The sequence below is a fragment of the Crotalus tigris genome, unplaced genomic scaffold, assembly GCF_016545835.1.
Source record: "Crotalus tigris isolate CLP2741 ecotype Arizona unplaced genomic scaffold, ASM1654583v1 scf7180000019364.2947544272:3078424, whole genome shotgun sequence".
Classification (NCBI taxonomy): Eukaryota; Metazoa; Chordata; class Lepidosauria; order Squamata; family Viperidae; genus Crotalus; species Crotalus tigris.
In genome coordinates this window covers 1,269,015-1,292,481 of record NW_024097500.1, presented here as the reverse complement: position 1 = coordinate 1,292,481, position 23,467 = coordinate 1,269,015, and the positions used below count along the sequence as shown (strand labels likewise).

Sequence of the window (23,467 nt, the reverse complement as noted above, 5' to 3'; positions counted from 1 at the left end):
TCCTGATCAGCGATTGGTGCCTCAGAAGCGGCAATGCCATGGTGTGCCCCAGTTGCCGACTCCCCTGCCTGTATTTCCACAAGTGGGGTCAACATTGAGTGTCCATCTGTCCCCAACCAGCTTGATGTCCTGATGGAAACTTCCGGTCATGTCAACCGCTGGCAGAAGGAAACACCTCCACCCGGCGTGGCTGGGGGGGCTGCTGGCCTGCCTCTCCTGGGCCACGGGTTTTGGGCATGGGCGGGGGGGGGGCAGAAGCCCAGAGCTTCTCCCACCTGGGACAGACCCCGGCAACCACCCGGCCTGGTGCAGCTGAGTCCAGATCCATCCGCGAGGAGGCAAGAGGCGAGACCGACGGCCCCGGGTGAAGGGCGCCCGCGCAAAGGGGACCCGGGGCGGGCGGGGAACAAAGACGCACGTGGCCGCCGAGCAGGGACGCCCCGCCCCAGGGAGGGCCCGGCGCAGGGGGGGGGGCAGGGGCGGCTCCAGGGTTGCTGCGCTCGCGGCGGCGCTCTGCTCGCCTTCCCTTTCCTCCGCCGCCGCCCGCCGCGATGGCACGCTACCTCCGCTCTGGGGCCGCCGCCGCCGTCGCCGCCGCCGTCTGGCCTCGCTGCCCGGCCGCGGCGCTTCCCGCGCTCAGCGCTTGGCCTCGCCCGTCCCACCGGCACTGTGAGTGGGGCACGGGTCGGGTCGGAGCGCCGCGGCGCCTTCCGCTTCCCGGCCCCGGAGAGGCAGTCCCGCCGTGCGCCCCCCCGCCGACTCGCCCGCCCGGGGGGGGGACCGCCTGCCTCCGCCGGTGACCTAGGGGTCCCGACCATCGACCGCCGGCCTGTCTCCGCCGACCGTCCAGCCTGCTCGGGGCGGCCTCGTCCAGCCGCAGGGCCGCCGGGCAGCGCTGGCAGAAGGGACGGTGGCGGCGGGGGCATCGGCAGCCCGCCTGGCCGGGAGAGCACCGGCTGAGCGCGCCGGTTCCGCGTCTCCTGGAGCTCGGCCAAATCGAGGATGCGACGTGCCTGTCGGTAGCCCGCCCGCAAACCGGCGTTGCTCCGCTGAGGTCTCGGCCGGCAAGGGCTGCGGGCCCGGCCCTCTTCGCTGGCCGGAGCGGTCGGGCTGGGGAAGGCCTCTGGCGCCGCGACCGAGCCCGTGCCGCCGCCCCCCCCCCTTCTACGGCCCTGGCAGCCGGCCCGGCCCGGCACCTGTCGGAGGACGCGGGGCCAGCTGGCGCTGGGCGGGCTGCAGAGGGGCGGCCGGGCCTCCCGCCCCCGGCGTCCTTTGAGCGTGACCTTGTCCCTTTGGCGGGCAGAGGCCGCCCCTCTTTGGGGCGGGGCGGCCCTTCAGCGGCAGCGCGATGTGGCAGGAGGGTGGCAGCAGCCCTGGAGACCCTCCGGGGAGCAAGTGGGCCCCGCAAAGGACGGGGAGGTGGCCCAGGACCCGGAAAGCGCTAGATCCTCTTCCCGGGCGGGCCGCTAGATGCGCCCGGACGGTCAAAAGCCCCCACCGGAAAGTTTGGTCCACCTCCGCGGGTGGGGTGGGCAGGGGGCAGTATGTCAGAAGCAGCCGCTGGTTCGAGAGAGGAGCCTGGTCCTCTTGGGGGCGTAAACCTGCCCTTCTAGTCACTTTTAACAAATGGGACGCTTCCAAAATGGGCCTTTTGGGCATTGCTGCCCCCCTGAAGGGGCCTGGGGTTGTCTGGGGCGGATACTTGGGGCGCAGGGAGGGTCAGGGCCTTGCCACCTCTGATCCCCTCTTCTCTGCAGATGCTGACCAGAGAATCAAGGTTGCCAACCCTGTGGTGGAAATGGACGGGGATGAGATGACCCGGATCATCTGGGCCTTCATCAAGGAGAAGGTACCTGGCACTGAGACTGTGACGGTGGCCGTGAGCTCGGGGTGAGCGGTGGGAGTGCTTGGACAGAGTAGAAAGCGAAGGAGAAGCAGGGAGAGCCGGATTTGAAGCTTTGAGATGGGGAATCCTGAGGCATCCTGTTGCTTCCCGCATGCATCTTAGGCAGCCCAGGCGATGCCACAAACCCTTTTTTCGCATCCAAGGCAGAGGCTCACAGAGGAGGGCAGTGTCAGGTTCCCCTACGTTCCCCTGCAGAATAGTGTGCCCCGAGGGCTTGAAAGTGATCTCTGCCCATAAAATGTGCAGAGGAGGAAGCACACGCACCCTGCCTCTCTTGGCAACTGCCCAGGTGAGCGACTGCCCAGGTGAGGCGGCCAAACGCGTGTCTGGTCCTGACGGCTTCTTGTCTGCCACCTGCAGCTGATCTTGCCCAACGTGGACGTGCAGCTGAAGTACTTTGACCTGGGACTGCCCCACCGGGACCAGACGGAGGACCAAGTCACCATCGACTCAGCCCTGGCCACCCAGAAGTACAGTGTGGCTGTAAAGTGTGCCACCATCACCCCCGATGAGGGCCGTGTGGAAGGTATGTGCGACCAGGCGAGGCAGGAGCTCCACCCAGGGGCATCTGTCTGAGGTGTCGGAGGGGTTGGGCAAGTCACCCTGGCCCTAATCCCAGATGCGTCTCCCTTGTGACCCCTGCAGAATTCAAGCTGAAGAAGATGTGGAAGAGCCCCAACGGTACCATCCGGAACATCCTGGGCGGGACGGTTTTCCGAGAGCCCATCGTCTGCAAGAACATCCCTCGCCTGGTCCCAGGCTGGACGAAGCCCATCACCATTGGGAGACACGCTCACGGTGACCAGGTGGGCTTGCGAGGGGGGAGGGGTGCCCTGCTGCCAGGCCACCCAAAGCCGTTCTCTTGCTGCTGGGTGTCCTGGTGCAGCTCCCAGGACCCATTTGGAACCATGGGAGGAAAGGCCTGTCGGGATGTCTGTGGGCTCTGGGAGTTTTTCTACTTGCAAAGCCACCTAAGGAAGTTAAGAGAATTAGCAAAGTTGCTAACGATTTAAAAAGATGAAACTTCTGCACTTTATTCGGGGTTTAATAGTTGGAACATTTACAGGACCTGGAAGTCATTAAGTGAATGTGAATGGGATATAATCTGCTGATCCGATCCAAAAACATTTTCCGGAATGAATACCTGAATCCAGGCTCCAGTATATGATCCTCCCAGTCACAGCTTCCCAATGGGGCCACCTCCTCTGTGGGACGATAACCTTGAATTATAGCTCAGCAAACAGTTGGGACAAGGACAGAGACAGGAGAGAGAAGCCACAGACAGGACACGTCCTAGCAGGGTGGGGGATGGGCATTAGACCAAAGGTTATAAAGACGGGAAAAATCGAAGCTGAGGAATTTCCACAGCTGCTCTGAAGCCTGAACATGGGAGGAAAAGGCCAGTTTTCTAGCCAGGCCATTCTCGGGCTCTCCTCAGCAGCGCTTGATCCGCCCGGATTTTTCCTTTTGCAAAGCATTCCTTATTTGTCTGGCCTAAACATGCAGTTTTGAAACCTTTCTTCTTTTTAACTGGGTTTAACTGCTTACCCCAGATGGGTTTTGATCTTGGCTTCTTTAGGGCCTTTGCGTCTTGTAGGGGGGGCTGGCTGTCATAATCTCTCGGGCTCTGCTTTTCAGTACAAAGCCACAGACTTCGTGGTGGATAAATCAGGGACCTTCAAGATGGTTTTCGTGCCCAAAGATGGCAGTGGAGCCAAGGAGTGGGAAGTCTTCAACTTCCCAGGCGGGGGTGTCGGCCTGGGCATGTACAACACGGATGAGGTGAGGAGGAAGAGGGGCGGCTTGGCAGAGGGGGCAGGGCAGGACTGGCCTAGACGCAGCTTTCCCTGGGGAAACCCCCAGGCGGGGGGGGGTCTGGCCTGCTGAACCTTCCCTGGAGGGAGGGAGGGGAGCTCTGCAGCCCCGCCTCAGGCACATCCCACTGAGCACTCGGCCTGCCTTTTGCAGTCCATCTCGGGCTTTGCCCACAGCTGCTTCCAGTATGCCATCCAGAAGAAATGGCCGCTCTACATGAGTACCAAGAACACCATCCTCAAGGCCTACGATGGGCGGTTCAAGGATATCTTCCAGGAAGTCTTTGATAAGTGAGCTATTTAGCCCAATGGGGCCGTGGGGTGGAAGCAGCTCCCTTGGCTCTTTCAACAGGGGCCTCAAGAGCCTGCCTACCTGGTGCCCCTTTGCACTGGAAGTTATCCAGGGCCGGCCGTGCCGGCCCTGTCTGAGGAGGGTTCCTGTCCTCCTCCCTGTCAGGCACTACAAGACCGACTTTGACAAGCTCAAGATCTGGTACGAGCACAGGCTCATCGATGACATGGTGGCCCAGGTGCTGAAATCAGCGGGCGGCTTCGTCTGGGCTTGCAAGAACTACGACGGAGATGTCCAATCGGACATCCTGGCCCAAGGTATTTACTGGCCCTGCCCAGGGCACACAACCAGCAGATGGACTGGGGGCGAGAGAGCAGGACCAAGGTGCTGAGGACCCCATCCTGAGCCCTTAGCCTGTGGCAAGAGTGGTCCCCCCCTTCAGCTGGTGCAGCTAGGCTAGGGTGGCCCTTTCCAGGAGAAGCAGCTTGGGCTCAGGGGCCCCCTCTCCTAAGGACCACAAAGCTTTTTTCTGGGGAAAGAAGCGGAGGGGGGACCAGCTACGAACCTCCCAGCTTCCTGGGGGGAGGGGGCTTTTCTCTTCACACAGCATGCCCTTGCTGCGTTTACCACGGCACCAGCTGTGCCCTGGGTGCCTCTAGGGAGTTGCGCAAGGTTTCTGGATGTTGGTGAGCAAAGGGAGCAGTGCCTCCCTCCTTCCTGGTCAGATGGACCCTGTCTGACCAACATTTGGGTTTGCCCCAAGGGTTTGGCTCCCTGGGTCTTATGACCTCGGTTCTCGTCTGTCCGGATGGAAAAACCATCGAAGCAGAGGCTGCTCACGGCACGGTGACTCGCCACTTCCGGGAGCACCAGAAGGTGTGTTTGCCTGGAGGGTGGGGAAGTCCTGGGGGGCACTGATGTGAGTGGCCAGGCCGCCAAGTCCCCTGAGCCCACGCTCTTTGCTTGCACTTCTCCCTCAGGGCCGTCCCACTAGCACCAACCCCATTGCCAGCATCTTTGCCTGGACCAGAGGCCTGCAGCATCGAGGCAAGCTGGACAGCAACCCACAGCTGGTCAAGTAAGAGCAGCCCGCTGCCCTCTTGGGGAGCAGCAGTTGGGGGGAGGAGCCAGGGGGCTTTGTGCACTGGCATTGCCAGCTGTGGGAAGCCTCTCCCCAGACCGAGGGGGGCTCCGCTCTATCCCTCAGCCTTCCCCTCCCTCACCAGGTTTGCCGAGACTCTGGAGAGGGTCTGCGTGGAGACGGTGGAGAGCGGGACAATGACAAAAGATCTGGCTGGCTGCATCCATGGATTAAGCAAGTGAGCCCTGGCTCGGATTGGGACGCATTGGCCAGAAGCCCTGCACTCCCCAGAATGACCGTGTGCCTCTTCTCTCCCTGCAGTGTAAAGTTAAACGAGCACTTTGTGAACACCACTGACTTCCTGGACGCCATCAAGAGCAATCTGGATAGAGCCCTGAGCAAGCAGTAGGAGAGGAGGAGCTGCAGCAGCAGAGACCCTGCTGACAGGGACTGAGCGCGCACGGATGGCTGCTCCCGTTCAACAGGGGTCCTTTTTGGCATGCTTCTAAAGCTTGTGAGGCCATTGGGCCACTCTTGGGAAGGAGACCACCTTGCTCCCCTCCCTATTCTGTGACTGCAGATCTTGCCAGCAGAGAAGAAAATGGTTGAGTGCTGTAACTGCCGTGGGCACGGCCTTGGGTGCCAAAGAGAGCTATTAAATGATGGCTTCTCCCTTAGTGTGACAGTCAGTCCGCACAACACATCCACACTGCTCCGGCGGCACCACCCAGTCCGTCTGCCAAACAATATTCATTTATTGCTGAACTTCTTCAGAACTGGAAAATAAACACAGTAGCTCTACGCACAAAAGGGGCAATCCACTTTGTGGCAATGCCCCAGGAATAGAACATGGCCACAGACTGTGCAGGGCGCGCCGTGACCATTCTGCCAAGTAAGGGGAGGCGCTTTGTAGTCCACTGAATCGGGAGGCTTCCTGACCCAGGCTGCTCTTTCAGAGTGCAGGGCAGAGGTAGATTGCAACGTGGGTGGGAGGCAAGCGCTTGTGGTCCAGTCTGGTAGCAAACCGAGGGAGATCTGCTTAGCCTCTCTCCCCCCAGTCGCTTCGGCCACGACTTGGGCTGGGTCTTAAAGGTCGCCCTGGCCAAGTGTGGGAGGTAGAGTAAGGCAAGTGGAGTCCCACAAGGCTGGAACCCAGCTAGAGCCACACCTGGTCAAGAGGCGGCTGGGAGGGCCGCAGAGGCTGTAACGGAGCAAGGGCCGCAGGTCCAGCAGGCTCCTCCCAGGGCTCTCCTGTGCAGCCCACTTTAGGGGGGTGGTAACCCCCTCCATCCCCCCTTAACCAGGCCCTTCCCATTCCAACTATAACATGTTGTAGTAGGCTATCTCCTTCATGGTCTGTTCTGCCAAAGCAGACCCACCGCTGGGGTTCCCCACTGCCCCATAGTCGTAGGCGTTTTCCTCGTAATCGTCCATCTCCTGCTGCCCGTCCAGTTCTGAGGGATTGGTGCCTGCCAGGTCCAGCATGGGATCTGGGAAAAAATGCAAACATGCCAGGTTGCCTCGGGGGCACCTCAGGGAAAACAGCGTCTGGGGTTCCCCTCTCAGGTGCTCCCCCCCCCGCCCACCTTGGCTGTCCAGGTTGATATCCATCACGCCGTGCTTGACTTTCATGTGTCGACTGAGGTTCCCCTTCAGGTTGAACTTGCTGGAGCAGTAAGGACACTTGAAGGGCTTGCTGCCGGCGTGCAGATGCATGTGGCCCAGGAGGTTGTACATGCGGTTGAAGGACTTCCCACACACCTGCAGACAGAGAAGACGGGGCGGGGCTCAATGTGTGGGTGGCAGGCTGGCCAGCTCAGGTGTGCCTGGCCAAGTCCAGAGCTCCTCCCAGGGCCCCAAACGTAGCTCGGGGGGGGGGGAAGACACATGAAATATGGAGCTTTGGCCTCCTCCCGTCCCAGCCCTACCTTGCACTTGAATGGCTTGACGGGCGAATGCACAATCATGTGGGTCTTGAGCGTCTGCTTCTGCACGAAGGTCTTGAAGCAGATGTGGCACTGATAGGGGCGCACGCTGGTGTGGATCAACATATGCCGCTTCATGTTGGCCTGCAGCGTGAACTCTCTCCCACACACCTCGCACTTGAACTCCTTCACGCCCTGAAAGAGATGGAAGTGGCCACAGTGGCCTGGCTAGCCCTGGAAAGCTCTGTGGCTGACCTCAGCTGCTCCAGCCAGGACACCGGAGCAGGAGGAGGCTGCTGGACCCCCGCATGACCACAGTGGGCCCGGCCTACCTTATGGGTGAGCGAGTGCTGCTTGAGATGGTGGATCTGGCTGAACTCCATGCCGCACTCGGTGCAGACGAAGGGCCGCACGTTCTGGTGCTTGAGGGTGTGGTTCTGCAGCTGGCTGCGGTAGTGGAAGGACTTGTTGCACTCGGGACACGAGTACAGTGTGGGCCCCTGGTGCGTGGCCAGGTGGCGCTTGAGCTGGGTGAGGGTGGAGAAGTCCAGGCCGCATTCCACGCAGACGTGGCAGCGCCCGCTCTCGTGCTTCCCCTCGTGGGCCTTGAGCTCACTGGGGTAGGCAAAGCCACGGCCGCAAAAGCGGCAGCTGTAGGGCTTGACGTCTGAGTGCAGCAGCATGTGGCGCTTGAGGTGGCTGGTCTGGGTGAAGGCCTTGTGGCACACCTGGCACTTGTGGGGCCGGGTGCCCTGGTGGGTGAGCAGGTGGGTCTGCAGGTGGCTGGGCTGCTTGAAGAGCTTGCTGCAGTGTGGGCAGGAGTGGGGCTTGATGCCGTTGTGCCCCAGGATGTGGGTCACCAGGTTGTACTTGGAGGTATAGGACTTCTCGCACAGACGGCACTGCCAGCGCTTCTCCACCAGGTAGGAATCATCAATCTGGACATTGATGTCCAGGCGGTCCATGTGCACCTTCTTGCTGTGCTCACCGGGGACCTCCGCCTCAAAGTCCAGGGGCTCCTGCCAGGCGAAGCCTGCTCCACTCTTGCCTTGCTCTGGGGGAGAGGCTGGCAGCTGGTTCTCCATGCCACTCAGGGACGGCAGGCCGGGTGGGAAACTGCAGCCGCTGGGAAAGGCTTCTGCCCTGTTCAGGCCAGCTTGGGGTGAGCCGGGGAACCTTTCCTCGTAGGCTCCCAAGGAATGCTCTTGCTGCAGGGGCCTTCGCGGAGGCTGCACTGGCTGAGGCCGCCTGCTGAAGGGGCTGAGGCTTGCCATCCTGCCGGTGCCACTCTGCCTTGTTGGCTCAGGACAGGGCTCCTCTGGGTTGCTGCTCTCCACCTGCTCCTCGGGGCCTCCGGCAGGCGCTTCGGGACTGCCCTCCTCCTCCTCCTCCTCCTCCATCTCGCCCCTCTCGTGCTTCACGTTTGGCACCAGGCGCATAGGGGGGCGCTTCCTCCTCCGTGCCTGTTTCCCAAAGGGGGCTTCTGCCTCCAGGCCCTCCTCTTCCTCAAGGGGCTCCCCCTGGGATGGGCCAGCTGGGCTGCTGCTTTCGGGCTGCTTCAGTTCGGCTGCTGCTGCTGCTGCTGCTGCGTCATCCAGTTTTCCTGCCAAGCTGGAGAAAATGCTGTCTGGATTGACCGTGCCTCCCAAGAACTCATTCTCAGATACCAGACCCAAGACAGCGGCTTGGGCCAGCGACAGCACCACCACTGCCTCCGTCTGGGTCCCGGAGCTGGCAAACCGTTCCATGCCTTGCACCATCCAGCAGAGCTGCAACACCTGCAGGAAGGAGAGAGGAAGGGAAACTTAGCTTCTTCTAATCCAGGCTTTTGCCCAGAGACGCACCAGCCACACAGCACCAAGCTCAACACCGAGAGCCCCCGCTTCTCTGGGCACGTCCAAAGACCAGCCAGAAGCCCAGACATCGCCATCTATACCAGACAGAAGGCAGCTACAGTCATCCTTCTCTCACTCAGGAAATCACAACTGCTAAATAACGTACAGTTCTCACTTAACTGTTACATTGACTGTTTAAGTGACCATCTGAAGTTGCGACAACACTGAAAACGTAACTTTACAGCTGGTCCCTGCACTTACGACCAACACAGCATCCCATGGTCACATGATTGACATCTGGCAATAGGCTGCTGGCATGCAAAGACATCGAATTGGAAAAATCGCAAGTTGCGATCAAGTGATGTGTTGGTTAGCGACCACACTGCTTAGCAATGGAGTTGCCAGTTCCAATTGTGGCTATTAAGAGACATGCATCATAAGTCTACTTGCATCAATTCCAGGCCCACTGGAGCATTTGTTCATGTTCTGATCATTATGAGAATTAAACTCAAAACATGGAAACAGATGTGGTCCATGTTAAGAGCTGTGCGTCTTGGGAGCAAAATCTGCAGCATGAATGGTATAACCCCAAGCCAAGCCACCTCCTGCTTAACAGCTGACCCTACAGAGCCTAATCCCCCAGAGGACCCCACAACGCAGGGCCTGGGAGAGCAGGCCCAAGGGAGGGGCTAGCAAGGAGCCAGGTCTCCTTTTATTGTCTGCCACAAGGAGAGAGAACTGGGGAGGTGGGGGGGGGGTTGGGCAGAAAGAGGGGCTGGGCCAGGGCCAACTGCAGGGACTGGGTGACTGGAGGGGGGCTCACTTCCCCAGAGACGCAGGGGCAGGCTGGTTGTGAGCCCTGCATTCATGGGGGAGGAAAGAAGGAAAGAAGGGGTTTCTCTCCCCCCCTCCCCCGTGCTGCTCACTGTCATCCTGCAAGGGGGTCGGGGAGGCGCCTGGGCACTTGCGCCCCCCCGGGGGGGTCTAATTTAAAGAGCGCAGCAAAGAAACCACAGGCAGGGCCGAGGTGCGAGTTTGCAAGAAGGGCGGATGCAGGGAGGGAGGGAGGGAGAGAGAGAAGAAAGAGTGGGAGGAAAAGGAAAGAGGGAGCCGAGGGAGGAAGAGCCGCATAAATTAAGGGGAAGATGACGCTGGGAGACGAGCGAGCAGCACAAACTACAATCAACTAACCCTGGTTAGAGGGCTGCTCTCCGAAAGCAAGAACCGGGACTCGGCTCTGCGTCTGGGCCCAGCGCGGCGCCTTCCCCTCCGGGCCGCAGCCGGGCCGGAGGAAGCCACCTACCCGCCTATGCCGGGGTCCACCTGCCGAGGGACCCCCACCCACACCCGGGCGCAGCAGCACCGGAGAGCGCAGGGAAGCTCGGCGGCTCCGCGCGGCCTCCCCGCCTCCGTACCCGGCGCAAGAGACGCGGCCGCGGGGCCAGCCCGGCGGGAGGGCCGGCCGACGAGGGGCCTGCAGAGGCCTTCCGGGAGCCGCCGCCCTGCGCCGAAGGCCCGCGGCCTCCCTCAGACGAACGGGCCGGCGCCACCGCCCCGCAGACGCCGCCGCCGCGCGGCGAAGCCAGGCCGGAGCTTCCGCCTCAACTGCCCGGACCGGGCTAGCCGCAGGTGCGGAGCCCCGCCCCCTGAGGAGGGGGCGGAGACAGGGCGGCCCCTCCGCGGCGGCCCCGCCCCCGCCCGGCCAGCAGCGGAAAACCTCTCCGGGCCCTGCCGCCCCCCCCGCCCGCCCGGGCCCCGCCCTGCCCCGTCTCCCAAGCAACGCCCCCGCCCATCTCGCAGCTCTCCCCCTGCCCCGGGGAGAGTCGAGCGGCTCGCCTGGAAAAGACCGGAGGATTTTTCCAATAGCCCCCGGCCCAGCGTTCAATCAAAATCAGACAGAGCTGGAAGGGACCTGGAGGTCTTCTAGTCCAGCCCCCTGCTCAAGCAGGAGAGTCTAGACCGGGGTAGGCAACCTTGGCTCTTTTATGACTCGTGGACTTCAACTCCCAGAATTCCTGAGCCAGCTTAGCTTGCAAACTACACCCATATGATTTTCCACACTGACTTTTTACTTTTTACATATTGCGGACAGCAGCTTCTTTTAGGGCAATATCTATGGCCATTTGGATGACCAGAATGTAGCCTGAGTTTCTTTTTCCCCAGCAGGTCTCTAAAGCCTCCAGGCCTTTGACAACTTCATTTGGGCAAGACGTACAATTAGGTATCCTCAGCATACTGAGGATAATGGATTCCAATCCCTCCCCATCAATACAGCCTGGGATCAACCGGAGAGAAAGAAGTGAACCACGAGAATATGGTGCCCTTCACTCCCAATCTCCACAGCTGGCATGGAAGGATACACGATTGATGGACTTAAAAGCTGCTGAGGGGCAAGGAGCAATGGCTGCCACCAAAGAGCTATCCCTCTCTCAAAGAAGCCGGCAACATTTCCTGAATGCAACCACCAGATATCTCCCAGGCATCTTTAACAACCTGCACCTAATAAGGTGGCGGCCATGCTCACAGGCTGAATGACCTTGTCCATTTCATTATGTGTCAGAAACCAGTAAAACCTGCTCCAATAGCCCCACAAGTCCACACTTCAGCCACTCAATTGGAGCCCAGCTCTCAACAGATCAGAGCAACATCATCTGCCGGACATCCGGAATGTTCTGCACAGTGTCGCTTCCTTCAGCTTATCCTTATTGAGTCACCCTAAAGCCAACTCCAGGAGAGCCCGTGTTCCCACCTGGGTCTTTGTGCCCCCTAGCAGAGACCCTGCATTTGTCTAGGACGGGTAGGCAACCTTGGCTCTTTTATGACTCGTGGACTTCAACTCCCAGAATTCCTGAGCCAGCATGGCTCAGTTTGGAAACTTCTCCCTTTCCTCTCAGCATGGCTGGCTCAGGAATTCTGGGAGTTGAAGTCCACCAGTCATAAAGAGCCAAGGTTGCCTACCCCAGTCTAGGACACTGCACTATTTTCTCCTTGGTAGTTCCATTATACCATTCACCAGAAATGGACCTCTATCACCAACCGCGGTATTCCACTTTCCTTCCCTGCGGTGCCCATCCTGACTTTCCCATAGTGCTTTTTAGTAAACTAGAGAAGGTTTAGCGAACTTGTCAAACAACCTCACTCACATCAGTGCCCTGTGCAGCCTGCCCTGCTAGCCATCAGGTCATATTCTGGTCAGTAGGTCATGAGCACAATCCATCTTTTGCTTCAAGTACACTGCGCAGGCCCAGCAACTCTACTCTGAAGACTACCTGAAGTCAGGAAACGATGGCACTGAATGAATGGTGCACTGGCAGACTGCTGTTGGTTTCCAGAGCAGAGCCCCCTCCCCCCCCATGCCACAGATGCAGCAGAGACCAGCCAGAGAAAGAGGCGGAAGGCCACTTGCAGGCTGAGGGACACCATGCTCCAGATAAGCTGGCGGGAGATGGCTGGTGGTTGCAGCACCAGGACACGCACCAGACGGGCAGCTGGATTTTATTTTTTTTAATATGGGGACACTTGTGCTGTTTGTGCACAGACAATCACAGTTCCAAGAGAAGAAGAGCTTTACTGTCTTATGAAGACCCAGTATAAAATAACTTTTGCTAAAATAACTAGAGAGAGTCTTTCACGTTCCTTTTTTGCTGAAATTATTTCTCTTCCTACATGTTCCATGTGCTCTCTGAAAATAGAAACTCTATTTAAAAAGAAGCAGTGCACGCATACACGCTCTCTCTCTCTCTCACACACACACACACACTAGAGGAACTGAATAGAGGAAGGATGAAGGGGGAAAGGAGCCTCAAAGGGGTGGGGGGTGGGGGAGAAAAACAGAGTGAAAAGGGATGGAAAAAGGAGGGGGGGATGGAGAGCTCTGAAAAGAAAGGCTGAATGGAGCTACAGGAAGGGGAAAGAGGAGAGCGCTTGAAAAGAAAGGACCCCGGATTCACAGGCTGTGCCAACCCCCCCCCTCCTTGTGTAAAGATGTAAAATCCTTTCGGCTTTTCACATTCTCTCTCTTTGTGAGGGGGAGAAGAAAGTTAATTCACAGAAAATGAACAGAAAATGAAGGTGGCCAAATGAAAAGAGGAAGAATCTATCCCTAAGAAATCTCACTCGCTCACACACTTAGTTAAAAATCAAAATTGTGTGTCTGTTGTGTGTGTGTGTGTGTGTGTGTGTGTGTGTGAACATCTGCCCCAACAAACAAAGCCTCTCTCAGCCAGAGAGAAGGGCTTTCTCTCCCAGATGGGCGGCATCCAACAACTGGAGGCCTGCCACATCCCCCTCCGTGGCCTCAGGAGCTGCCCCTGGGCCTGGGCAGGAGGGCAACACGCTCCTGGCCCTTCCTGTCCTCACTTGCCATCTGGTTTTCGCTTAATGGCAGGGAGATCTGCCAGCTGGCTAGTTGGGGCTCTCCCATTTCTTCTTCACTGCAAAGGATTGTCTGGGGGGGGGGAAGCAGGGCCAGGCTGCAGCCGAGGGGAGGTGGGCTGAAGCCCACGGTGTGTGACCCGACAAGAAAGAGGTGGTCCTGTTGGGCTGGGGTGGGCAGCTGGAGGGATCCATCCCATCAGCACTCCCAGGGTCGCTCCAGAATTCCCCCATAAGAGCTATCTATTAAAGCAAACAAAATTCTAAATAAGACCAATATATATAACTTAACTGAAAATGAAATAATTGGTTGTTCTACGATGTGCCTTTCTCAACTCTCTGGGTAATAAGCTATCTTATTTTAATTTTGTGTCCAGTAGTCCTCAGAAGGGCAGTTGCTGGGTGGGAAATGGGGTCCTCATCACTACTTCTGGGCATCTTCTGCCGAGGGTCATCTGCCTCGTTTCCAGAGACCGGCAGTACCTCTGCTTGCCAAGCCCTGCAGGAAGACCATCCTGCGGTGCCCAGGCAGAGAGCAGAGCAGAGCAGACGCCCCTGAGGAGAGGAGAGGAGGAGCTCCAGAGCCCCCTGAACAATCCCCTGAACGCTTAATGGCAGGTCGGCTCCCTCTGCAAACTGGGCTGAATGCATCCGGATCGCCCGAATGACCAGAAGTGCTACCTGTAGGAAGGGAACAATGGATGCAGCTTTTCTGATAGGCTCACAATAAGGGGAAATCAGTGCACCAGCTCCTCAGTGACCACAGAAAATGCAAAGAGATAAAATGCAAAGGGAGAGAGATTTAACACTTGCTTTGCTTCAGTATACGCCAACACGAAAGTATGCAGCCCAACAGGACAAAGAAGAGGAAAAAAGCTTGAGCTGGTGGAAATCTGGGCAGGCAACAACAGCTTCCTTTGAATGAGTTTAAATCCCCAAGGCTACATGTGTTACATGGGGAGGTACTAAGGCAGGGGTCTTCAAACTTGGCCCTTTGATGACTTGTGGACTTCAACTCCCAGAATTCCTCAGCCAGTGTGCCTGGCTGAGGAATTCTGGGAGTTGACATCCACAAATCATAAAAGGGCCAAGTCTGAAGACTCCTGTACTAAGGGATGACAGAAGACTTGAACACTGGGTTCTTCCAACAAAAGGCAATCCAGGGGTGAGAAAAGCAAGGTTTTACACTTAGGCAAGAACACTCAAATGCACAGGTAGAGAATAGGTGGCATCTGGCTCAATAGCAATAAATGTAAGAGGGATTTAGGAGTCCTACTGGACCACCACTTAAGTAGTATGCTGTAGCTTCCAAAAAAGCCAAGGCAATCCTAGGCTGCATTAACAGAGGGAAAGAATCAAGTTCATGTGAAGTGACTTGTGGACTTTAACTAACCTAGGAAGAGCCCCTAAACAGCAGAACTGATTTTTTTTGGGGGGGGGGGGGCTTCCTTCCCTAGATGCGTTCAGGTGGGTCCAGCCAGCCTTTGGACGGCCACTTGGATTTTGGTCCTGAGCAAATGGCTAAAGCCTAAACAGCTGTTGCCCTTCTACAGTACTTGCCAGACAAAATGTTAAAATGGTTCATTTGAATCTGAAGGGAATTGGGGGGGGGGGTGGCATGGGGGAGGGGCAAATGCAGCATCTTTCTTCCTCCTTCCTGATGTCCTCAGGGCATCAGCTGAAATCCTGGAAGAGGCGCTTCAGAAAGCCTCTTTTGGAGAGCTGGGCCAAGCAGAGGAAAGGTCTCTTAGCCCAGATTTTGTGGAGGGGGGGAGGGCTGAGAGGGTGCACTGAGGGTTAGGGACACAAACAGCCAGGAGAGAGGCAGGCAGCGGCAGTGGCCAGGGGGATGAAGAAGAGGGAGAGGTCACCCGGTTGCTTTGAAGGCCTCTACTGTTTTTAGTCTGAGAAATAAAAATCCATGTAAATAAATGCAAATGCAGGATGGTGAAACCTGGCAAAGTTGAAAGACAGCCTTTGTTCAGAAGGACTCATCCAACAGAAGACAATCTAATGTTTCCAGCTGCACAGTAGAAAAGCAGAAGTTAGAAATAAAAGTGAAGTAGTTTTATATTAGACTTCCCAGCCCGACGGAACAAATTAAAAAAAAAAATCCCCCAACTCTCCTGTGGGTCTAACTAAAATGGCAATTCAAAAATGTCTGGATATTCCTTGTTGATAATTCTATATCTCCGACAACAAAATAAGCAACAATAACGGAACTGTTACTTATACTCATGCTTTACCATATAAATCCTGCCAAGGAAGCTTACATCAGCACTGATGCTGGTTAGTTTGATAATGTCTGCAAGGAAACAACCAAGTTCAGAGAGCACCAAGGACCCCTCCGAAGCTTACATCAGCAGCTGGACATCGGACACTGGGAAGGCCCAATTGAGCCCCTACCTCTGGGCTCAGTCAGAATATTTGCCACCTCCCTTCTGTGCAACAAGCCCAAATCTTTCCTAGCCAGATCCTTCTCCTCTTCCTCCCAGAGCTTGGCTCCCGGGCCTTTCCCCTCCCAGAAAGCCTCCTCTGAACCTGTCCCGGTTTCCCCCTCCCCCTTTGAACTGCAGTGCCCAGAATTCCAGAGAACTTCAAAAGGGGTCTGACCAGGGACAATAACTGGGGGGAATATGGAGTTTAGGTTTTTCATATTTTCCTCACGGTCGACAAGGACAGCCAGATTCTTCTGACATGTTCTGCCGCCAAGCCAGGTCTCCCCTCTGCTCGGATCACTTCGAATCTTCTTTCTCCTTTCTGCTTTTGAAAGGGGACAGTAATGCTGTTAGCAACACTGTCTCTTCACCCATGTTCAGGAACAAGTCTATCTCCCTTCCACAAGAGGATCCTTCAGCTACCTGAGATACCCAGCATCTCCAAGTGCCTCAGGTAAGGCTTCTTTCCAGCCTCCTTATCCATCTTGGATGCAGCCTTCAGACATGCTTGTTTCTCAGTTTTCATAAAACTCCTGTTGAGGATGGAATCAACGTTTTCTCCTATTCTCTGGCACTGTGCCCACCCACCATGATTCCCCAAAGGCCCCAGCAGGGGTCTGCAGACTCCTTCTGGGCCCTCAGGTGGAAGTGGCTGGTCCTGGAGCCTTGACCTCACTGGCAGGAGCCAGATGATCCTAGCTATCTCTTTATTCTTTTGTCCCTTGTTCTCCTTCAGCCCATTTGAACAAGTTTCCCTTTGGAGGCAAAAACAGAAAAAAGGAGCTCTTCCCTTCCTGTCATCTGTTATTATCCTATTAGTGTATTTCTCTCACCAGCAGACCTACCTTCCCTTTTACTACCAATACTGTGGTTTCCTTTGCCGGCCTCAATTTAATTGTTGCTTTCTTTCTGCAGTTACTGCTGTCTACGTCTGTGATGATTACATTCACCTTCCAGCTCTCTTAGCTCCATTGACAGCTGCATTTACAAGCATTTCCTAAGCTCTGTGTATTTTTCTCTCAGGTTAGTTGATTTACTTCCCGTGCCAAGTTTCTGAAGCATTTCCGGCCCACCTACACCGTCTCTGGCATAAGGAGCCCAGCTGGTGGGGGCAGCTCTCTCAACTTGGTCAAAGCGTGTCTGTGTGCTCCAGTTTCTCTATGGGTAAAAACACCCCAGATGACATATTTGTTTCCTCCCCAAAGTTCCCACTGCTTTCAGTTCATCTGACTTTTTCCCACTGGTTAGGATCAGAAGTCACCAGCTAATCTCGTCTCACCTCCAACTTTCTGGAAAACGAAGCACTCGGCAAGATCACTGAGGAATTTGGAGATCTCTCAGTTTTGCCTGAGTAGTTTTTCTGGCCTATGTCTAAGTAGTTGAAGTTTTTTGTTAGGACCTAACTCTCCTCCTGAGCGTTCAGTAATCTGGCCCAGAAGGGTATCTTCTGCCTGGCCTGATGGTATATATAAATCATAGATTTGTTCTTTCCATCTCCTTGTGTTGGTAATCATTGCCAGCTGGAGGTTCAAGGCTCATCCTGCATCTCAGTGCTCTGCATCATCCTTCACACAGGATGCTCCTCCTCCTCCTCCCCCTCCCCTCCCCTTTGCTTGGGATATTCCTTTCAATAAATGCTCCCCTTCAGTCCTTGCATCCCAGTTACAGGTTTACCCACCAGGTCTCCCCACTAAATTGCATTCCCGTTCCTGCATTAAGACCAGTTCTGCACTATATATGGGGACCTGGAATTCTTGGGTCATACACCTAGGCAATTCCTCCTCCTACTGATGTTCATTATGGGATGCCCCCATATTCTGCATAATTCCTCTCTAAACAAGGAGAGGACTTGAGATCGACCCAAAGCACTCCCCACAGTTGCTTCTCACGAGGAGGCTGCAAGGCTGTAATTTCCGGTGAGTCTGGAGCTCCGGGAGGTAAGCCGTCTTGCTCAAACTACAGTAGATGCTCAGAAAGGACACCAAGTTCATATATTCCCTTTTGTAATCACTTTCAAAAATTGCTTGTTAAATAATTTCCAGCCATTAGAAACCTTTGAATCAACAAGTTTGACAGCATCATGTAAGTTTCCTTCAGTCCCTAGCAAAAGAAGTTTTAAATACAAATTTAAGAACTTTAAAAAAAAGCTCCCAGTAGTCTGGGAAACACCGGCCATCATCCCCCATGGAGACATGAGTGGGAAGGCTCCTCTGACTTCTCCGCGTGAAGGAGATGGGGACAGAGTTAAGAAAAGCAAAAGAAACAAACAGTCCATCTGTTGAAGGTGCAGAAATAACCTTCAGGTTAGCACCTATGCTCTCCTTCTCCCTCCCTCCCTCTCTCTCTCTCACACACACAAACACACACTCAGAGGCAACACCAGGGAGACTGAAACAGGAACAATAATATGGGAAGTGAACAGAGGCATTCTTCCTTTTCAGAATCCACCCACCATTTCTTCCTTCTTGATTTTGCCTGGAATGGCCACCACAAGCAAACAGCTCCTTCTCAGGTTTTAAGCCGAGTTTATATACCTTTTTATAACAATGGGGATACGGAGCAGTTGGCCAAGTCATTAAAATACAGCCCTCTCAAGAGATAATGGTTATAAGCACGTGGGTGCTCAAGGATGCGAACAGAAGCCAAAGCTGTGGATTAAGAGGTGTCTTTTCAATAGAACATTGAAGGAGGCTGATGTACCCCAAGTTCCTCAGCAACTGCCCAAAGTTCCCCCCAAAGTCCTCTCAGGTATCTGTTCCCCGGCATCCCTACCAGGGGTGCAACAGCTCCACTGAAGGTCTCAGAGGCCAGGGCAAAAAGCAGGCTCTAAGCAATTATTCCACCTTTGGAGAGATAAAAAGTCTTCCAGGGGTTTCATACCGAGAAGCAAGTGGACTATTAAACCTGTGGCAATTATTTTATTAAACTTGTTTGCTGTCCATCTCGTCCTGAGGCACTTCTGGGCAGCTTATATGACCATTATTTACCCTAAGGCCATCTGGAAGTTTTCCATCTCTAACCAGGGAAGCCCCACCAGAGGTCCGGCCCTGCTTGGGGGATGCCGCCATCGCCCTCCTCCTCCTCCTCTCCGCCAAGCACTGACCAACGGGCCTGCTCTCCCCCGCCGCCCACAATGGGCCCCCTCTTTGCCCTCCCCAAAGCCCCCCCTCCGCCGGCGCATCCCACCTGACTCCTACCCGGCCGCGGCCACCCTCCCCCCCCCCGCCTCAATCCAGGACCCGCAGAACTCCCAAAAGCTCGACCCTCCGCGCCACCCACGCCCTTCTCCCGCCCGCGAGGAAGCCCCAGGGAAGCAGGCGCTCCTTCCACGCCCGCTTCGGCCTCCGATCTCCGCCAAGGGCAGCCAGGGAGGAGGCGGCGGCGAGCCCCTCCTCGCCCCCACCCCACCCAGCCCGCTCCGTCCGGGGGGAGGCGGCGACGGAGCAGCGCCGCTTGAGCGGAGGGCAGAGCTGGCCGCCACCGCCGCCGTCTCGGCAGCGCGCGGACAATCGAGGCCGCCCGTCCACAAGCGGATCCCCGGCCGCAGCTCGTCGGGAGCCGGGCGGAGGGGGGTCACGGCGCGGCCTCTCGTCTTCCGGGCAGCCTCGGCGGCGCTGCCTCTTCCAGGGCCGGGCGGAGGGTCCTGGCGAGGGCGGCCCTCCTCCCTCCCTCCGCCCGGCTACAGCGCGGCGGCTCGCAGAGCCCGCGAGAGGGCGGCCCGCCACGCCCGGGAGCTGCGAGGGAGCGCGGCGCCACCCGGTCTTCCGGAGCGGCTCTCCGGGCGGGAGGGCGGCGGGCCCGGCCGGCGAGCAGCGACGACGCGGGCGGGTCGATCAGCTGTTCAAGGGGAGGTTCAGCGCGCCGAGCCGGAAGGGAGGCGGGCAGGAAGGGCCGCGGCTCGGAGCCGCAACAGGTAACCCGCCGCCGCCTGGGTGCCCACCGGGAGGGAGCGCCCGGGCGCCCACTTCCCGCGGCGGAGGGACGCGGCCCCGAGAGCCGGGCGGGCCGGCGGGCGCCCCACGTGCTCAGCGGCCGAGCCCAGCCGAGCCCCGCGCCCGCCCGTCCCCTCCCTCCCGCGGTGCCCTTGCTCCTTCGCCGCAGCCGGGGCCGAGAGGGCGAGGGCGGCCTCTGCGGCCTGGCCGGTCGTCACGCGCGGCGCGGCCTTCTGTGCCCGGGCCCGGCGCCTCCTCCAGCCGGGGCCCCGGCGAACTCACCCTGGGAATCCCGCAGAGGCTCGGCCGCGGGACGCGCAGCCCACTCGGCGCGGGGAGGCCCGGGCGCCTGGCCTCCGAGGCGGCTGCCGCAGCGCTGGGCTCGGGCGGCGGCGCTGCTGCTGCTGGCGCGTTCTCAGTTCCCTTTCCCTTTTCTCTCTCTCTCCCTCGCAGGAAGGAAGAAGGGAATGAGGCAGGGCTGACGTGAAGGGATGCAAAACAGCCCCTCCTAACCCGGCGCGGAGAGAGGGAGAAAGAGAAAGGCGCAGAGAGGAGGGAGAGCCGCCGCCGCCCTTTTATCTCGCTTTTGTTGTCGCACTTCCTCTCGCTCCGGCCGCGCCAAGTTTTCTTTCTCCTGCCGCCCGGCTTCTCTCGCCCCTTTCGCCCCCGCGGGGGACCCGAGAGCCCCCTGGCTCTCCCCGGGCCAGATGGAGCTCCGAGGGAGCCAAGCCTGGCCGCCTCCCGGTGAAGCAGGTGAGGAGGGACCCGGAGCTGGCCTGGCCCGGGAGACTCCTTATCCCGGGCTCAGCCCGCCCGCCTCCACTTGGACGAGCCAAGGCTGCTGCCGGGCGCCCGGGAGGGGCCCGACCCGCCGCCCTCTTTCCTGCAGCCTCCGAGGCCGCTGGCTGGGCACATGGAAGCCCTGAAATAAGCGGCTGGGGTTAAAAAGGCCAAAGGTGGGCAGCCCCTAGGCAGCCCCTTTTCTTCTGGGCACAGGGTGGACCCATTTGTACCAGTGGGTGGGGTGTTGTGATTTGACAGGGACGACGAGGAAGACGTCAGGCTGTCCCTGCTTGTCCTGCAGGCCTTGGGTCGACACATCATGCTATGCCTGCTTAGTGCTTTTTGTGGCCTGTGTGCGGGTATGCTACATGCACCCAGCCATCATGGTTTATGGCACAATCCGACCCGTCACTTGTGGTTTGTTCATTAAATCCACGTGCGTAGCAAAGAAGACCCTCTGCCCTTGCAAAAAATGGCTTTCATCTCTCAGAGTTCTTCCCCACGTCAGTTCCAATTCATCCCCATTCTGAAACACAAAAATGTAGCCCCAAAGATTTAAAGCAGGAAGGGACTCCGGTTCCTCATTAACAGCCCCCAGAGACCTCCTCACCCACCAGGACGCACCATCCTCTGCCTGGAATCTGCCACCCTCCGCACCCCGTGCACTGCCGCTAGTCAGGTCTTCTCAAGGAGCCTCATTGTCCAGCACACCCTTGCGACAGTCAGAAGGAGCAGCTCTTCTTTCCACACAAGCCACGTTTCAAAATGCCCACTCTGGGAAAATCAGAACCCCATCATTCTGCCAAATCAGCCTTCCGGGTTTACTGGCTGATTTGTGAAACTGGCAATCATAGTCCAGAAGGTCTGCGGGCCTAGAAATTTTCTCCCTTTTGCAGGAGAAAAATGAGCTGTCATGAATGTGGCACAGAGAAAAGCCACAGCTGCAGCCCCACAAGCCCATGATGCCACCCTGAACCTTTTGTAGATTTTCAGGCTCCCAACTTCGATGAGGCATGCGGAGCCCCCAATAGCCAGCATTATCGGATGAGTGTTCCCTTGTTTCCGGAATATTGGCTCAGCCAGTGCCAAGCAGTCACGGTCACATCCATCTTAGGCTGTCACTGGGTGCATCAGCAGTTGAGAGCAAGGCAGATGCCCTTAGGAACCCCTGAGAGGAGTCCAGGAGCACCACCACCTGCCTTTCAGAAGGCTTCCGCTTTGCACTCAAGCGTGCAAGAGCCCTGAGGTCATCCAGTCCAGCCTTCTCTGGGCACCAGAAGGCTCCCGATGGCAGGCAGGAGCCACCTTGCTCATTCTCACCCCACAGCTTCTGCTTCAGGAGGGGCAACAGCTCTGTGGCCACAGATGGGCCATACGCTGTGAAACCGGCATGTTCCCTTTCAGAGTCACCCACGTTGACTGCTGCTGTCAGAACTGTGGTACTCTGTAAAATAACGTTTCCTGTGATTGATCTCCAGTCCCTTGCTCAATTTCAGCCAGTGCCTGGGTGGTGTGGGAGAAAAGCCCACTTGATGCGGCTTGGCAATTTAATAGGCCTCTGGTGCTGCTGTCCAAGCTAATAGCCCCAATTCCTACAATCTTTGCTTCGTTCTTTCAGTGCCCTTTTTAAAGTATTTCCTAAGTGCATCACATCCTCTTTAATTCTCCTTATTTCCTTCTAGGACATAAACATCTTAGGAGCTGTCAAAATGCTGACCGAAGAGCCTTCTGTTGCCCCGTAAATCACCCCCCCTCCTTCGCTAATGGCCTCTTCCCTGACAGGCCTGTCCTCTTCCGCTGAGCTGCTTCCGAGGGAGGGAGGGAGGGAGGGAGCCCCTGCCGGCATTTCCTGCTTGCAGTCGTGCCTGGCCAGGAGCAGGATGTGAGCTGGCTGGTAGCTCAGCCGACAGGCTTCTGGAGGCAGAGGCAAGCTGGGCACCTTGACGGCCTGTGCGGGCCCAGCCTGGTGTGGCTGCCAGAACTGGAGTGGCTAAGGACAAGCTGCTATCAGACCATCTTGGGCAATTTTATTTATTTATTTATTTGTATATGATTTTGATTAGAATATTAAAAGTTAATACTTTCTTTGTACACAAAGAAAAACAAGAAAGTGCAAGAAAAAAAATTAGAAATATAGTGAGGAAAGAGAAAAATATGTAAAGAAATAACTCCCAATCTTCATCACACGCATAGACAAATTTAGTAACTCTGCATGCCCTCCAAGATTACAAATAGATAAGCCCTCATCCCATATCCCTTAATAATAAGCAAATCCATAAAACATCACTTTTCAATCCTGGTATCAGTAAAAAGTCCATAAGAGGTGCAGGAACTATGCAAATTTCTTGTTTTAATCTTTAAAAGATTAATTAAATAATTTAATAAGCCAACTTTGTGCTCTTTCATTTCTAACAGTTTTAATCTTTAGTTCATTCAAATACTGATGTAAAATTTGATTTAGATTCTTTTTCCAACTACTATTTCTTCAAGGGTTTAACAAGACTTTTGTAGATTCAGATCTTTCTTTTGGTTTGCCATTTGTATTTTACCTTTTTTTTTAACACTTCAGCTAGTGTCTTTTCTATAGCCAATAAACATTTTTCCAAAATATTATCTTGGCTTCTATTTGTATTTCCATTTTTGGTACTTTGTCTTGTCAGAAAAAAAAATGTTCCACATCTGTCATTCCCTCACTGACATATTTTGGACAATTTAAGTAATTTAAGGCAGAACCATGACAGTGGAACCCATACAGTCAATTGGAGTAGGGGGCTGCTAAAGATCTGAGCGAACTGTCCCTCCCCTGGGCCTGAAGAGGCAACTCCCTCACGCACACACAACCCGCCTCCCCCGCAGCCCCCTGCCAGCCAAAGAGGAGTGGGGAAGGGCGGTGGCCCCCAGCGGAGGGGGCTCACCCCGCCTCTTGCCAGCCGGTGTCTGTTCCCGCCCGGCCTGAATATTGAAATGATGTAATAAAGACACAAACAGAATGCTGGAAAGGAAAAATATTACATAATCAATTTCTACAAAAGACCCAGGGAAAGTGCATAAAAGTAAAACCTGGCAATGACTTGCAACTGGAACATT

The 23,467-nt window shown here is 56.4% G+C and overlaps 2 protein-coding genes and 1 long non-coding RNA gene across 6 annotated transcripts; 2 read left to right on the top strand and 1 right to left on the bottom strand.

Moving 5' to 3' along the window:
• The first annotated feature begins 511 nt into the window (after positions 1-511).
• Positions 512-5,765, top strand: IDH2 (isocitrate dehydrogenase (NADP(+)) 2). Its single transcript, XM_039362073.1, has 11 exons — positions 512-669; positions 1,758-1,849; positions 2,267-2,432; positions 2,552-2,712; positions 3,545-3,688; positions 3,875-4,011; positions 4,178-4,329; positions 4,776-4,888; positions 4,993-5,090; positions 5,239-5,331; positions 5,415-5,765. The coding sequence occupies exons 1-11, from the start codon at positions 552-554 to the stop codon at positions 5,500-5,502; spliced, it is 1,362 nt and encodes a 453-aa protein (XP_039218007.1). The 5' UTR covers positions 512-551; the 3' UTR covers positions 5,503-5,765.
• A 65-nt stretch (positions 5,766-5,830) lies between these two features.
• On the bottom strand, positions 5,831-20,054 carry ZNF710 (zinc finger protein 710). Of its 4 annotated transcripts, none has more exons than XM_039362039.1 (5): positions 19,880-20,054; positions 7,351-8,796; positions 7,022-7,213; positions 6,680-6,854; positions 5,831-6,583 (listed from the first exon to the last, which is right to left on the bottom strand). In XM_039362039.1, exons 2-5 carry the CDS (start codon positions 8,776-8,778, stop codon positions 6,414-6,416), a joined length of 1,965 nt encoding a protein of 654 aa, XP_039217973.1. In that variant the 5' UTR covers positions 8,779-8,796; positions 19,880-20,054; the 3' UTR covers positions 5,831-6,413. The 4 variants fall into 4 exon arrangements, with proteins under 4 accessions (XP_039217973.1, XP_039217971.1, XP_039217972.1 ...); XM_039362037.1 differs by lacking the exon at positions 19,880-20,054 and adding an exon at positions 10,045-10,506; XM_039362038.1 differs by lacking the exon at positions 19,880-20,054 and adding an exon at positions 10,157-10,506.
• LOC120316456 lies at positions 19,373-22,993 on the top strand. The gene is made up of 2 exons (XR_005558963.1): positions 19,373-19,578; positions 20,051-22,993. It is a non-coding gene; the product is annotated as an uncharacterized LOC120316456 (long non-coding RNA).
• The last annotated feature ends 474 nt before the right edge of the window (positions 22,994-23,467 follow it).